At 46.0% G+C, this 16427-nt stretch overlaps 1 protein-coding gene across 1 annotated transcript; it reads left to right on the forward strand.

Annotated features, from left to right (window-relative positions):
• The first annotated feature begins 4557 nt into the window (after window positions 1-4557).
• Window positions 4558-16019, forward strand: LOC101107619 (short palate, lung and nasal epithelium carcinoma-associated protein 2B-like). Its single transcript, XM_027977082.2, has 9 exons — window positions 4558-4586; window positions 5385-5545; window positions 7134-7266; window positions 8536-8637; window positions 9623-9781; window positions 13123-13204; window positions 14254-14317; window positions 15199-15269; window positions 15841-16019. The coding sequence occupies exons 2-8, from the start codon at window positions 5398-5400 to the stop codon at window positions 15240-15242; spliced, it is 732 nt and encodes a 243-aa protein (XP_027832883.2). The 5' UTR covers window positions 4558-4586; window positions 5385-5397; the 3' UTR covers window positions 15243-15269; window positions 15841-16019.
• The last annotated feature ends 408 nt before the right edge of the window (window positions 16020-16427 follow it).

The following is a 16427-nucleotide window of genomic DNA, read 5'->3' on the forward strand; positions in this document are numbered from 1 at the left end:
GGGGGTTCTAATGCAGCAGAAGCGCCCAGTGTCTGGGGAGAGGCAGACGTGCACAGAAAGTACTTGGAAACACAGCAACATGCTCTCCCTCAGGGTCACCCAGGGGCAGGGTCCCCGATCTGTGTGTTACAGTAACAGTGACAACAACACGTCAGGGAGCATGTGTTCATCAGCTACGATCACAAGGCATTGTTATGACATAGGAGACATGTCAGGGAACAAAACAGATGAGATCCCTGCCTAGCGGGGCTCCCTCTCCAGTGGACGAGGAAGCAAGCTAATCTTTAGGGACCATGTGTCCAGATTTATACATGCTAACTGTGTACCCTTCAGACCAGTTCAGTGATGTAGGTACACCCATTTGCCCTATTTACAGGTGAGAAAACTGAGTCTCTAAGAGGGAAAGATCATAAGGCTAGTAAGTGGCAGCACTCTGATTTGCTTACAGCCTCCTCATACTTTCAAGAACTGCACACACGGCCCCTTGTCTCTCTCCCTGTTTTCCAGGGCTCCTGAATGCTGCCTTAGGTCACCACTCACTACTATGTATTGCAACAATAGTAATTATGATGAGCTCTATTATTCATGGATCACCTTCCTCAGCCAGGGCTGGTTTGGGCTTTCTACTGACATTTCCTCATTTAGTGCCCCCAGCAGCTCTTCTAAGGTAGAGGATATCCTAGTGCTCATTTTCATGGTTGAAAGGAAAAAAACAGGGCTCAGAGAGGTTATGACATTTACCTGCTGTCACACCACCAACAAGGAAAACTTCTGGGATGTACACCCAAGGATGACCTAAGAGCAAGCTTATTGTACTGTTACAAATAAAACACATGGATTACTGGATGAGTACATTTTAATTAATCAGCATTAAAAATGCTTATGCAAGCTCTAAAACATATTTATTGAAAATCCGCTCTGTGTCAGCACCTGGGCACGAAGCCCGTGGTTTTGGCCCTTATGGCTTCAGAGAGGGGGCGGTTATCACTGTACCTAAGGAGCTGATGGGATTCATGCTCAAAGCAAGAGTGTGGGGTGGCCCAGCAGATGGGAATGTAGCAAGTATCCCTTAGATGTTCCTGACCACCTCTCAGAGCCCTGCGGAGTCAACCATCTAGCAGGGGACCTCTGTTCATCTTGTAGTTAGAGGCAACAGAGACCTTGGGAGAAAATGAACATGTTACTCAGAGTGACAAAGCAGGTTATTTACTGGCCAAGACTGGAATCTAGATAAGGGTCTCCATTACCTTCTCCCAGCACCAGGCAGGTCCCAGAGTCCCACTGTCCATGAATGTGTGGTGTTGGTGTGCCCATCGCTGGCTACAGGGCTCTTGGATATGACCTGGTCCCACAGTGGCACACACACAGTGCCTCCACACTCCCCTCCTGAACTTGCGGCAGACATCACTAATCAGGTCCTGAACCCTCCAAGTTCAGGAGCTGCCTGAGAGAGCGTCTTACCAGAAAGCTCTATTGAATCCCTACATTCAATCAGATCATATTTGAGACCATGGTACTGTCTTCACTAACTCAGCCCTAGAAGGGAAACAGGCTTATGAGGAAGCACACAAGGAGCACACCTGTCACAGGCCGTCTATACAGCATCACCCAAGGGAGCCAGAATTTGTGGACACTGGTATACTGGGTGCCTGAGCCCATTTTATCTCATTCAGTCTTTACTGCACACAAAAGTAAGAAATGCAGTAGCCATTGCTTAAGCATTAAGCATGTTGAGTGCTTTATGTTCTCAGTCTTCTCCGTAGCCCTCTGGGGTGGGACCACGAATAGATGGGAGACCTGAGGTAGAGGGGAGTGAAATGGCCTGACAATAGAAACAACTGACATCATCATTTCATCATTGGTGTCACTGCATATCAGGGACCTACTTCATGCTCAGCCCTTCATACACATTATCCCACCACATCCTCACCACACACCTGGAGCAGAATCCCATCTTTAGTCCCATTTCACACACAGGGGACCTCAGGCTCCGGGAGATGAAGCTCCTTGTCCAGGCTGCACAGCCAGTAACAGGAGGAGGGGATTCACACTCAGCTGGCCCAGCTCTAGACCCAGGGTATGATCACCAGCACCTCAATACCATTTTAATTTCCATTTGCCACCAGGATCCAAACACAGCTTGACTACCTATTTTACCAGCTGAAGCCTGGGGCCAACACCAGGTCTGAGCTCACTATATCACACTCAGTCCCCTGGGCTGTGTCCTGAGTAGGGACAATTCTCTGCACAAGGTTTCTGCATAGCCCTCAGCTCTGTGCCCACAACCAGGGGAAGAAGGGCCTCAGATATTTGCAGAACTGGGCACAGACAGTCTGGGTGGGTCATCTACTGACAGGCCCAAGGCTCTGGTGGACTGGGTTCTCCATGACCCAGGCTTAGGCTGGGCACCTGCCCTGTGCTTTGATGGTGGGAACAGAGTCAGGGTGAGGAAGGCTAACTCCCGAAACCTCCACACATACCCCTACATTTCCTGGCTGCTATCATGTCCAGGACAGGGTTCCAGGTTTCTACTGAGATGCAGGTGGGCAAATGGAGGAGACAACCCTGGGTGACTAGTGGGTGCTCCCAACCTAATGCCAACTGGGCGTGCCTTTGCACTTTCTGGACCGGGTGTTCCGGGTTGACAGGGGCCCAGTGCACCAGGCATTACAACCAACTCAAACAGCAGAGGTCAAGGAATAAACAGGGTATTCAAGTCCAAGGACTCTCTTGCCCCACCAGCTGGCCTCAAGGTGATCTGAGTGAAATGTCCTTCCCTGGGGACCCAAAGGTTGGGCCTTGTCCTTGTGAGAACTGGGCCAGTCACCTCTTTTCCCTAAACCTCTGTTTCCTCAACCAGAAAGTGGGCCTTTCTGAACCTCCTCACAGAGCTGTCCTGAGCACCAGTTGGGAAAGTGGACCTGCAGTGCCAAGCCCAGGCCCTGGCACTCACCTGCCCCTACTGGGAGCTGATCATCATGGCTGATGAATGCCACTCACTGCTGCCCCCAGAGGACAAAAAAGAAGCTGGCTTTGTCCTGGGTGTGGTCCATGATGAGACACTAGCCAGCACCAGCCAATGTGACTCCAGGAGGCCATGGCCAGGTGGGTGTGGGTCTTGGGAGGACAGGCCGGTGAGAAAGGAAAGAGGCAGGAAGCCTGAGGGAACCATATCCCCATGGGGCAGCCAGACTCAGGGAGGAAAAAAACCTGGGAGCAAGAGTTATACAAATGTGCCACAATAATCTTCAAATGAGAGACCAAGGAAATTTTGAATCATGGCTCACAGTCACAAGTCACACAGGACATTAGCAGTCATCTGGTCAAATTCCCAAGCATCTCTAAGGATGGGACCCTCACCACATTATCAGGGAGTGGACGGCCTTATCAGATGCCACAGAGATGCTTGGAGCATTCTAGAACCAGGTCAGGGTCTTGGGACCCACATGAGAGGAAAGCCCTAGAGGAAAGGGTGGTAACAGCTTCCTGAGGGCAGAGAAGAAGGGGAAAAGTCAAATGATAATGATCTTCTGTGACAGAGGCCAGCAAGAAGCTGAGCTCGGGGAAGATGGGGAGGGACCACCTCAGGAGAGCCGGCACAGAGGTTGCAAGGTGATGTCAAGAGCCAGGGACAACTTGGCAGGTGAATTCTGGGAAAAGGGAACAGTCTGTGTGGAGGTCAAAGGCAGCAAAAGGGCTGATATCTTTCTGGAACACAAGTAATTTAGTAGGGCTATGGAAGAAGAGGTAGATGAGTTTGGGGTGGCAGTGAACAGTACCACAAGGCCTTTTTGGGGCTGCTGTTTTGAAGCTGAATGCTTCAACCTCTGGCCGCTGCATTGATAGTAGAGGGGTTAGTGGCATGTGTGCATAGGAATTTGCATACATGAGGGTACCTATAGAGGCAGATTTTGCTCACTCACAGAAGTAACTCTACTGGCTAAATGATGTAGGTAGACAGGGAAGAGGGTGGTCCTGAACAATTGAAAACATTTGCCCTAAGGCCAGCTCTACTGTGAGGGATTTTATGGTGAGCACTCAGACATAAGAGAAGGTTTGGAAAGAATGACCTCACTGGTCACTGACCCTGACTTTGTGGGCCACAATTCTAGCCCCATATCTGTCCCTGTCTTTCTGGAAGACCTCAAGCTGATTTCCAAATACTGATCGAATAGTATCATAATTTCCCTCTGAGCCTGCGTTTCCAAATCCTGATGGAATTTAGCTGGATGATCACCATGAGTTCTTCTACCAGAATATTCTCCACTTCATCCATTCTCAGTCTTTATCCCAGCCCCCACTTGCAATGGCCGCTGTCTTGGCAGCATGAGAACCTGCTTTTAGTCTTGGCACAAAGTCCTCTCCATATCCACCGATTCCAATTCAATCATCCTGGGTGACCTTTGCTTCGGAAGTCTCTCTGCATTCACTCTGGACAGGGGTTATTTTCATTGGAGTCTCCTTGGATGGCTCTGGACACAGGGCTTGTTTCCGGGGGCAGCCTCCCTGCCCATCGCTCTCTGGAAGATATAAGGGCCTCAACACCCAGCGGAATTCAGGAGGCTGTGCAGGCGAGCAAGGACTCCGTAAGTATTTTCCTCCAAACCCATGACCGGCGGGCTTTCCACCTAATGTCACCCCACCTAAGGCCTTCAGAAGGCTGTGGGGCTTGAGGCAGAGGGATTGGTCTAATTCAGTTCATTTCTATCTTGATTAGAGCAAATTAAGAAATAGATTCAATTAGGACAAGTGCCAAACTGACAAGCAAAGCAGGCTCATGATGTGGTGCCCATTTATTTACTCATACTTTTATTCAGCAAACTTTATTTTGTTGTACTGAGCAAGGATCAGGGTTTTTTACTATGTGTAATGAATTCAATAGTGAGATACATCACAATCCCTCCCCTAAGGGGTGCACAGCATGATGGGAAAGGCAGCCAAGTCTTCCCTAACTGGTACCCAGGACTGTGGTCATACAATGAATGCAGCAAGATGGTGGAGTGGGGCCCCCTAACCTAGACTCTGGGGAGTCTAGAGTGATCTTCCTAGAGGACATGATATCTTACTGAATTTGGAGTCAGTAGGAAGTGACTCAGGTTAAAATGAAAAGAAGAGACATATGTTCCAGGCAGAGAAGCCGGCATGTGGTAAAGAGCTCTGACCTGGAGTCAGGCATGACTTTTCAAATAGTATCTCCTTCTTTCACTAGTTGTTTATCTCTGGGCAAGTTGCTCTAACTTCCTGACCTGGGCTGCCCATCTGAAACAGAGGCGATAACCACGTCTATCGTCAAGGACTGCTGAGTGTCAGTGTGATAGGTGCTCATCAAAGATACCGTTTCCCCGTGGCTAATTCTCACTCCTGATCCTCCCATGACTGTCCAGGTGTCAGGACAAGATGTTTCAGCTTTGGAAACTTGTTCTCTTGTGCGGCCTGCTTGCTGGGACCTCAGCATCTCTTCTTGACATTCGTGGAAATGATGTTCTGAGGAAGCTGCAATCTGGCCTTGAGAGAGGACTTGACACCTTCGACAGTGCACTTGAAAGTGAGTCAACAATCGTGATGGTCAGTGGCACCTGGGAGCTTCCTGCCGAATACTGTGCCTGTATTACCAGAGGCTATATAGCAGGGGCCCTCTTTATGGGTTGTTTACTAAGAGAGGTGACTAATTGTTTACTATTTTTCTAGAAACAAACAACACTTAACTGAATATCACTTTACATCTTATATCGTGGTAAACTTTGCTAATATATTCGTAGGATTAATTCCTCAAAGTGACATTTCAAAAGTTCAAAAGTATGCATATTTGAAATTACAGTAGATATTGACAAATAATACCCTATGCTAATATTTTCTCCAAGAGTCTGTGAGATTACCTTTTATTCCGCTTCCCTGACAGCACTGTTTTGGACAGCTGAATTTTTTGCCAATCTCACAGAAGAAAGGTTATAATTCATGTCACTTTCCTTTTTTCTAATTATGAAAAATTCACTCATATTTTTCATATTTTATTAGTCATTTACAGGTTTAACTTAAATGTTTTATTTATATTTGTGGCATATTCTCTTGCTGGGCTATTCAATTTTCTTAGTACTTTGTATTAACTAACTAGAAAAGAATTCCTACCTAGCCTAGGTAGCTTTAAAATTACCTACCTTTCTAGTTAATCATACGTCCTTGTAATTCTGATTTCTTGAAAGAACTTGGCCTTCTTTTCAATTTCCGGAAATATTACCGGCACCCTGAGAAACATTCTTTATAGGAGAAACTAATTTCTGTATATGACGGCCTTTCAAACCTTGCCAGGGCTTGGGCAAACTTCAAAGGGACCCACTTTCCAGTTTCAGTGCTGACAAAACTGAGCTCAGAAGCAGAAGTGTCTGGATTATCTATAGGACCAGACGGAGTTTCCGCCTCTGTTATAATTAGGTAGATATTGTCTATTACAGAGCCAAATTGGAGTACTCTGATTGCATATCTTTTCCTGTAGCCTTTTGTGTGGTTTTTTCTGAGCTCGTTGTTGCCTTCCTGTTTCTCATTTGAATTCTTTTCTACACGTATATTCTGAACTCTTTTCAACTGTGCCATTCTACATCTGCCATGCCACTTCCTCTATCAAATCCCTCTTTTCTCTGAAAGACCCTCTGTTAGGACTGTCTGTCCTCATGCTCCTGAATGAATCACTGCTTTCTAGGCCTGCTATCCAGGACTCCTACTTGCCACTTTAATAATTTGGAGCCATATTTTTTCTTTGATTCTACATTTTCCATTTCTTATTTTATGCTCAGTTTGTATCAGCATCTCCTTTATCTTCACTACTAGAATCTGATGTGCAATCAATATCTATTCCCTGCTCAATAGCGGATTGATCGCTTTGTTGAAATGATGAGCATATATTAGCATGAAGGCAGCATACTAGGAACAAGGTCTCCTAGCTGTGCAACTTTGGCCCATTTCTTAATCTTTTGATCCTTTATTTCCTCATTTGAAATCACAGGTAATAGTAATATCTACTTTATGAAGGTGTTATGAAATGAAATAAAATAATCTAGGAAAGTAGTCTCATTAGTACCTGGTGCCTAGGAACTGCTTCTTAAGTTGTGTACTACACTGAACGGAGATTGTTTTTGCAGCTATCTTTCAGAATTTGAAGACTGAATTGGAATCCAGGTGTTCAGACGAGGTGGTGGAGGAGACCCAGGAAACAGAGAATTTGTTGGAACAACTCATTTCTAGAATTTTTCAAGTAGTGTACAGCCTTACAGGGTGAGTTGATGCTTCATGTTGGAGATCTTTGCTCCCAGAAAAGAGAATACATATCTTTGGGGAGATAAGTTTAATATAAGAGAAAGAAAGATGAACAAACCTTGTGTGTTTTTGCAGAGCAGAAGTGGTCTGAGGCCAGCTCTGCCAGATCTTGGGGAAATTAGAGTCAGGGCTGCAGGGCCTGTGAGCATCTCATGGGTCTGGACCCTCCCATTCTGTGATTTCAGGGTCACGATGAAGATTCTCTTCTCCCTCACCTCTATCTGTTTGCTGATGCCTAAAGTCCCTTTTCTAAGGAATAAGACTTTTCTTCTCTGAATATAGCTGAGTATAAGAGTCTGAATGGCCTCAGGAGAGAGAAAATTAGAATTCATACCACATAGGTGGCTCCACACATAACATTTGGGAGTCAGCAGTTCTGGGTTCAAATTCTGTCTCTGCATAAAAAGAATGAAATAATGCTGTCTGCAGCAACGAAAGGATGGGCATAGAGGTTATCATACTAGATGAAGTAAGTCAGGCAGAAGAAAAACATATACCATATGATACCACTCATATATGGAATCTAAAATATGATACAAAAGATCTTATACAAAACAGACTTGTAGACATAGAAACAAACTCATGGTTACCAGAAGGGAAAGCAATGTGGGGGAGAAATTAGGAGTTTGGCATTAACATATGCTAAGTTGCTTCAGTCATGTCCAACTCCTTACAACCCTATGGACCGTAGCCCAACAGGCTCCTCTGTCCATGGGACTGTGCAGGCAAGAATACTGAAATGGGCTGCCATTTCCTACTCCAGGCATTAACATATACACACTACTATATATACAGTAAACAACCAGCAAGGACCTACTATATAGCACAGGGAACTATACTCAATATTCTGTAATAGCCTGTAAGGTAGAAGAATCTGAAATAAAGATACCTCTATAAACATACATATGTCTACCTGGATCACTCTGCTGTCCACCTGAAACTAACACAACATTGTAAAGCAGCTACACTTCAGCTAAAAGCAAAAACAAAAAAGCAAATACTGGCTCTGGCACATATTCACCCTTGGCGTCTTGAGGAAATCACAGCTGTCTGATCCTCAGTCTGCCATGCCATCCAATGGAGAGAATTCAGCCTCTGAGCAGGGCTCTCATGAAGACCAAAGCAGGCAAAGTCCATGAGGCTCAAAACTCAGCACAAAGCTGGCATAGAGAAGAGCCAAGCAATGGCTGTCAGGAGTGACAATGGTGAATTGTGGTTTTTACACAGGGTGAGAATCAGGAATGTCCAAGTCCCGGATATCACATTCGAAGCTTCTGACAACGGTGCTGACGTGAAGATCCCCATCACTGCTAACATCACCGTGAACCTGTGAGTAGCCTTAGCATCTGAGGGTTGGGAGAGGCAGTGAGGTATGGCCAATAGGTCTCCAGTCTGGAATCAGGCACTTTTCCACCCTGCTGCCTTGGTCTCCCAATCAGTAAAACAAGGAGGCCTTTGCAACTCCTAAATCCTAACATTTAACATGTTCTAAGAAACACTGCCCAGAACTAAATCTCTCTTTTTTTAAATCCTCCATGAAATATATTTCCAAAATCATAAAACTTATCTAATCATAATGGCTGAAAATTGAGAAGACATGAACATTTATAACTCTTAGGCAAAGTTTCCTCCAGCATCATTGTGTCTCTCAAGATTCTCTTTAAATAGCAGTCACCAGTATGCCCATATAGTAGTGTACAGTATGTAATGAAAGGTATGTGAAATTATATGGAAACTATAATTATATTAGGAATTTTATTAATTCATTAATTATAGAAGTTATATTAGAAACAATAATTCCTAAGTATTTTAATTACTTTTTAACTACGAAGAAAAGGAAAATGCAGATGTGTAGAAGAGTCTTTATAAATCAAGTGTACTGCGATTTCATCATTTATTGGATATGAGATCTTGGGATAGTTACTTAACCTCTCTATACCAAACATTTCCTCACTCCGAAAATACAGATAATGATAGTGTTTTTCCCCTCACGGTACTGCTGTTAAGATTAAATCACTTAATTCAAGTAAAAGACTTTTGTGAAATACTTAACACAGTTTGTGCTCAAGAAATGTTAACTATTATTTTTATTTTATTTATCGGTGAGATACTGTATAAAAATTTCATACGAGCCAAACCCATGGGGCCAGAAAAGTAATACCTAATGTAAGAATGTAGATTTCATAAAAAATTTATGCACTATTGACTTTATCCATAGATATCCCATGCAATGGCCATCTAGAGAGAGAGACTCGTGTAAGCAACATGAAGAGACTTCTCCACCTCTGTTCACTGTGAATCTTATTCCCTGTAGGCCTCTGTTGGGTGAGATTGTCGACCTGGCCCTCAATGTGGACATCCAAACTACTGTCAGCATTGAAACTGACACTGATACCGAGACTGGTGGCTCCAGGGTGGTCGTGGGAGAATGCACCAACAACCCAGAAAGCATCTCACTCACGGTGCTGCACAGGTCAGGCCAACACATCTCAGCAGAGCAAGGAATTCCAGAGGAGCTGGGACCCATAATTTCAGCCCTATTCCTTACCTGGGAGGGAGCAGAGTATGGCTAAAAAAAAAAAAGTTCAGACTCTGGAGTCAAGCTAGCTTTGCCACTCACTTGGGTCTTGTAATCAATTTAGCCTATAGAAGCTTTAGCTATCATATCTGTATACTAAGGTTGGTAACATTACCTAACTCATAGGCTACTATGTTGACCAAATGAGAAAATGCATAGCATACTTAGAGAATATTTGGCCAAGCACATACTAAGCTTTCAGTAATAGTAATATCTATCCTTATTTTCTGTCTCTCGAGTCTTCTCATTACTAAGACCTGAGTGTTGACCTCTCAAACCATAACCGTGAATTTGTGTATTTCACCTTTAATCTTTATTTGTTTTTGCTTCATGGTTTTTGAAGCTCTGTTACATGCACATTTAGCATTGTTACATCTACTTGAAGAACTGACCCTTCTCTTATTATATAATGTCCCTCAAATAATGATAATAATAATAATAATATATTGTGTTTACCTTCTTGCCTCTAGTTAGGAACAGGCAAAAAGAGTAAACCCTGCTCAGTTCAGTTCAGTTCAGTTGCTCGGTCATGTCCGACTCTTTGCGACCCCATGAATCGCAGCACACCAGGCCTCCCTGTCCATCACCAACTCCCAGAGTTTACCCAAACTCATGTCCATCGAGTCGGTGACGCCATCCAGCCATCTCATCCTCTGTCATCCCCTCCTCCTCCTGCCTTCAATCTTTCCCAGCATCAGGGTCTTTTCCAATGAGTCAACTCTTCACATGAGGAGGCCAAAGTATAGGAGTTTCAGCTTCAGCATCAGTCCTTCCAATGAACACCCAGGACTGATCTCCTTTAGGATGGACTGGTTGGATCTCTTTGCAGTCCAAGGGACTCTCAAGAGTCTTCTCCAACACCACAGTTCAAAAGCATCAATTCTTCGGCGCTCAGCTTTCTTTATAGTCCAACTCTCACATCCATACATGACCACTGGAAAAACCATAGCCTTGACTAGACGGACCTTTGTTGGCAAAGTAATGTCTCTGCTTTTCAATATGCTATCTAGGTTGGTCATAACTTTCCTTCCAAAGAGTAAGTGTCTTTAAATTTCATGGCTGCAATCACCATCTGCAATGATTTTGGAGCACCCCAAGATAAAGTCTGACACTGTTTTCCACTGTTTCCCACTGTTTCTCCATCTATTTCTCATGAAGTGATGGGACCAGATGCCATGATCTTCATTTTCTGAATGTTGAGCTTTAAGCCAACTTTTTCACTCTACTCTTTCACTTTCATCAAGAGGCTTTTTAGTTCCTCTTTGCTTTCTGCCATAAGGGTGGTGTCATCTGCATATCTGAGGTTATTGATATTTCTCCTGGCAATCTTGATTCCAGCTTGTGCTTCTTCCAGCCCAGCATTTCTCATGATGTACTCTGCATATAAGTTAAATAAGCAGGGTGACAATATACAGCCTTGACGTACTCCTTTTCCTATTTGAAACCAGTCTGTTGTTCCATGTTCGGTTCTAACTGTTGCTTCCTGACCTGCATATAGGTTTCTCAAGAGGCAGGTCAGGTGGTCTGGTATTCCCATATCTTTAAGAATTTTCCCTGCTACAGGTTCTAGCAGGGAAAATTCAGATTGTACCTTAATCATCTTCCACTCAATGAGGATTCCAAAAATGACACCTTGAAATGTTTTCTCCATTTAAGTCACTGATCTCCAGTAACCTACAAAATCTAGATCTTAAACTGTGTGGTTGAAAAAGCAGGTTTTGCCCAGGGAAGATGGTAGAGAGAAAAAGGCTGACCCTGCTCCTGGCTGGGAGAGGAGGAGTGGTCTGGAAGCTGAAGACAGGCCAGGTTGGCTTTGACAGGTATCAAGGCTGAGCCATGAGTAGAGGTCAGTCCATCCTGCTCCAACAAGGGATCTGATCACAGGTTGCATAGGGACCCCCCAAAACCAAAGATAGGCCCTGCAGCCTATCATCACTTGGAAAGACTAATATAAGCCCAAATGCCTGAGCCCTGCTAGATACTGCCTGGCCTATAGCCCCAGGGAAATCATCCAGCCTTCTGGGTCTCTGTGTCCATATCTGTGAAATGGCATTCCACTCTGCTGCTCCAAATCCTTTTGGGGGTTTTCTCTCCGCCATGGGTGGAATCTCAAGCTCTCCCCAAGGCCACTGAGGCTCTGCCTGATCTGAATCCACCCTCATATCACTGTGATCTCTCCCTTGCTCACTCTGCTCTAGACATACTAGCATTTGCTCTGAGTCTCAGAAAAACTCCTTCCACTCAAGGCCTGTGCACAGGCTGCTCTGGAACCTAGTCTCGAACACCTTTCCCACATTCCGTCTTATTGTACATCTCATCCTTCAGAGTCTAAAACAAGGTTCCTCCTCTTCTCTCTTGGAAAATCTACTCATACCTTTCTCAATACTTGTCATAAGTTGTCATTATGTATTTAGTTGTATGTTTATTTCATGTCCTCCTTCAGCCAAAAACATGTTGAGCATCTGTTCTATGCCAAGCAGCTGCCTTTCTGAGCTCTGGAGAATTTATGGTGACTGCAAGCAAGGACCGTGCTCTCATGGAGCTTATGCTCTTGAGGGGAAGGCAGACAGGAGAGCATTCAGTCCAGTAATAAAGAACTCACTCGGGAAATGTCAGATGGCAAAGATCCCTGAGCAGTGCAGCACACTTAACAGAGTGCTGTGATACAAACTGATACAAAGTCCTACCTTAGACAAGCAGTCAGAGAGGGCTGCCCTGAGGTGGTGAGAGTTATGCTGAGAGCCGATAGTGGGAAGGAGCAAGCCTTAGGAAAACTTGTTTAATGCAGGGTTAGCCAAAAAATTTATTTGGGTTTTTCCATAAGATGTTACAGAAAGCACTAAATGAACATTTTAACCAATCTAATATTTAGGTAACATATTAGGAGCTGCTTGTGCTTTGTTCATCACTGTGTCCTAAGTCAGGCTTGGTTCCCAGCATATAGTTGGTGATCTATAAATATGTACTGACGAATAAATGAGTGGATGGCTAGATGGATGGATGGATAAAGAATGGATGGATGGATGGATGAGGTCTCAGGATTGTGATGAGATGCTCATGAGCTACTGGGGTGGGCTGCTGGTCAACCATAGGGTTCTAAGTGATGATCCCCCTGGGTAGAGGCTCAAGTCGCCTGACTTCAGGGAGCTCCACCATATTCCACCCTCTTTCCCACTGCTCCTCCTTGGCCGCTCTGCCAACTTCACTGACCTTTATCAATTTCCTCTCTTCTCCAGACGCTTTGGATTGCTCAACAGTGTTGTGGACTTTGGAGTCAACCTTGCGAGGAGGGTGGTGTCCTCTGTAGTGCAGGATGAGGTGAGTCACCCACTCCTGGGGGTGTAAAGCCACACCTGGTGGGGGCAGGTGTGTCATTCCGTGGGTGGGCTGTACTCTCTGGGCACCTTCCTTTCTGAAGGGCCAACTTCCCTTTGAGTTGTCAGTTGCTACTCCCTTTGCCCCACTTCACTCAGCCTGGCCTGGAGAGGAGAAGAGGGGCCCAACATGAGCTGAAATCACTGGGTCCCACACTTGAACCATTTGCCATACCCATGGACTGCCAATTGGCCTTTTAGCTAATATTTTTCTTATTTCAATACAACTTTACTTTATTTATTTAAACACCAAAACTACGTACACCATAGGTCAGATTCCTATGTATCGTATACAAAACTGTATGTACCATGTGCCCTAAATTCCAAAGATTCTAAATTAGTTACTCTGGAAGGGGGCTTGCAATCTGGGTTTTGTGTTTTTTTTTTTTTTAATCCTCCAGGAGGCCCTGAGATTTACTGAACTGGAGGGTCACTGCTAAAACTATGGTTGCCAGACCAGCAGCACTGACCTTCCCTGGGCATTTTTTAGAATGCAGACCCTTAGGTGCCACTCCAGACCTGCTGCTCATTAAGTTGCCTTTTAACGAGATCCTCGAGGAGTTGTATGCACACAAAATTGTGAGAAACACTTCTCTGTGATTCCCAGGGCCCCATTTGACCCTTGAGGTTTCAGAGTCAAAGGACAAGGTTTCTAAGAGCACAGGGATATGGGATACTTACAGTCTAGATACTTAAGGTACTGGGATTATAATGTTCTGAGGGTTTTAGGGTTCTAGTGTCCTCTGGATCTCAGATATGGGCCTTCTAGGTTTCCACTGTGCTAGAATCCTAAGGGTCAGAAGTTCTGAGGCCCCAAGTAGTGAGCATCTCTGTGGGTGGCGGCAGGGTGCTCATAGCAGGTAATAACCAGTCCTCTTCCTTCTCCCATCTCTCCTCTCCCTCCTCACCTCCTCACCTCTTTCTTTCCTTCCCTCTTTCCAATTCTCTCTGCATGTGTCTCTCTCTCTTTCCCTGGCTCTGTATGACCCTCAGCTGTGCCCACGATTCCTCAAGCTCCTTGAAAGCCTGGATGCAGAGTGTGTTGAGAAACTCATCGGTAAGTCACAGCCTGGGGAAGCGAGGAGGGGGCTCCCTCTGCAGCCTCACGAGGGATGGTATGCCACTCTATGCATACAGCACCAGCAGGTCTGGTCAGGGGATCCTGGTGAAGCTGAGGACCCTTCACCCTGAGCAAGTCAGGAGAGTGTGGTTGGAGGGATCCCTGCAGACTGAGGGTCTCTGTCAGCCTTTGAGAGCTTCTACTGCCTTCCTTTGTCCCACTGGCAGAAACTGATGCCCAGAATGATGTGAGAAAGAGGACGGGCCAGATCTGGATTCAAACCCTGGATCTGCTACTTAGCAACTGTGCAGTCCTGGTCAACTGGCTCCGCCTCTCTGAGCCTCAGGTTCCTCCCAGGTGAAAGGAGATTGTAAACATGGCTTAGCTGATGAATGGATTTAAAGAAAAAGCAGAAAAAGCCTAATATCCAGTAGGCATTGATGATAAAAACCGCCCCTTCCCTTTCCCTTCTTATGAGGAGGTGTGGTTTCACCCCCAGCCCGCGGGAGCTTTCCTTGATCTGGGTCTCTGGTATGGCTGGGGTTGCTGGGGCTGTGAGCAACAAAAATGGGATGAGAGAAGCATCAGGGTCCTGGAGGCAGTTCTAGAAAATAGCCACAGACACAGTACGTTGGGCCATCGATCTGTGCTTCTTACATACTATCTCATTGGATCCTTGCAAAGACCCTGTGGGGATGGGTAGTGTCATGATACTTATTTCACAGATGGACTAGCTGAGGCTCAGATAGATGGAGTGACACACAAGCAGTCCCGTGGCTGTCAAGTCTGACCTGCTGCAGGGTGGCAGTCACTGTCTGATTTGTGTTCGGCTTTCCAGTGCTGGAGCCTGAGAACTGCTATTCATTGTGTTCCTTCAGGTGAACCTCAGGACACCCAAGTGGAAACTGGACAGGGCAGATGAGGAAACCACTGGGATGCCCGCCTGCTGGTGAGGACTGGGTCCAGGGCCCCGGGCTGAGAGAGGATGAGACCGCCCCCCACAGGGTCCCGTGGAGAAGCAGAAACAAGCTTGGCTTCTCCTCTTTCTCTAGTGGCAGACTCAGCCCTGATCTCGGTCACAGACCACCTCCTGAGCCTTAGTCAGACACCCGGATTGTGCTCGATTCTGCTCCCTGACAGAGCCCGAGATAGTCAGACTGAGCTTTGACTCCAGTTGTTGACTCAGCCCTGACACTGGTCACAGATAGAGACCAGATCGTATCTCAGTCTGATCCCTGATCCTGATCATACACTGAGCCCTGAGCCCTGGCTCCCCTGGGCCCTGATCAGTCTTTTCACATTGGCTATTTTGCTAAGGTGAGGGGTTGGGAGGGTGAAGGGATGAGGAGGGGTCAGTGCCAGGTGCCAGAGAAAGACCCCAAACTACAGGTGCCAGTCCCTCCCCAAGCCTCAGAGCTCCCACGGTTTGTGAGGAAGTACTCCAGGAGCTGTGCCTGCTGAATGCAGGAGCTGATAAGGGCCCTGGAGCATCCATGCCTTACACCGGGGTCTCCTTCCAGACTCCAGGACTTAAGTGAATCTCTGTACCGTCTCCCTCTGGGACAGTCAGTGCTGCCACCATCCCCCAGGAGTGACAACTGAGCCCAGTCAAAGGACACCTCTCAGACACTCGTGCTCACAGTCAGGACATCCTATGCTTATCACCCTCCACCCCCAGCAATAAAAAGCCTTTTCAGCACCTCCTGTGTGCCCTGTTGCATTCCTTCCATTGGGATTTTGGGGAATGTGGAATATGTGCAACCAGGTAAGCAGAGACCTGGATCCGAAGCAGGAAAGGAGTTTGGGGATTATCCAGCCTCAGCTCCTTGTCTTACAAGCAGGAACACTGAGGCCCAGGATGGGCAAGAAAGTGACCTGAGGTGTCATAGAGACAGCCTCACTCTGCTTCCCTACAGCACCACCATGATGGAGGGCTGCCTTCCCCAGCACACCTGACCTCATGACCTCCTCACAACACCCTTCTGCTCTTGTCCCCATTGTACAGATGAGGAAACTGAGGCTCATAAAGGACAAGAGACATATTAAGGTTACAGGGTAGCAAGCGGCCGGACTAGTATTTAAAGCCGTGGCTATGGGATCACTTGCT

The sequence above is a fragment of the Ovis aries genome, chromosome 13 (assembly GCF_016772045.2).
Source record: "Ovis aries strain OAR_USU_Benz2616 breed Rambouillet chromosome 13, ARS-UI_Ramb_v3.0, whole genome shotgun sequence".
Lineage (NCBI taxonomy): Eukaryota > Metazoa > Chordata > Mammalia > Artiodactyla > Bovidae > Ovis > Ovis aries.

Bases quoted from the DNA above. Each gene is read 5' to 3' on its own strand.
- LOC101107619 (XM_027977082.2), top strand. From the start codon at position 5,398: ATGTTTCAGCTTTGGAAACTTGTTCTCTTGTGCGGCCTGCTTGCTGGG. The intron at 7,267-8,535 runs GTGAGTTGATGC...GTTTTTACACAG, and splicing joins GTAGTGTACAGCCTTACAGG to GGTGAGAATCAGGAATGTCC. The intron at 13,205-14,253 runs GTGAGTCACCCA...TATGACCCTCAG, and splicing joins CCTCTGTAGTGCAGGATGAG to CTGTGCCCACGATTCCTCAA.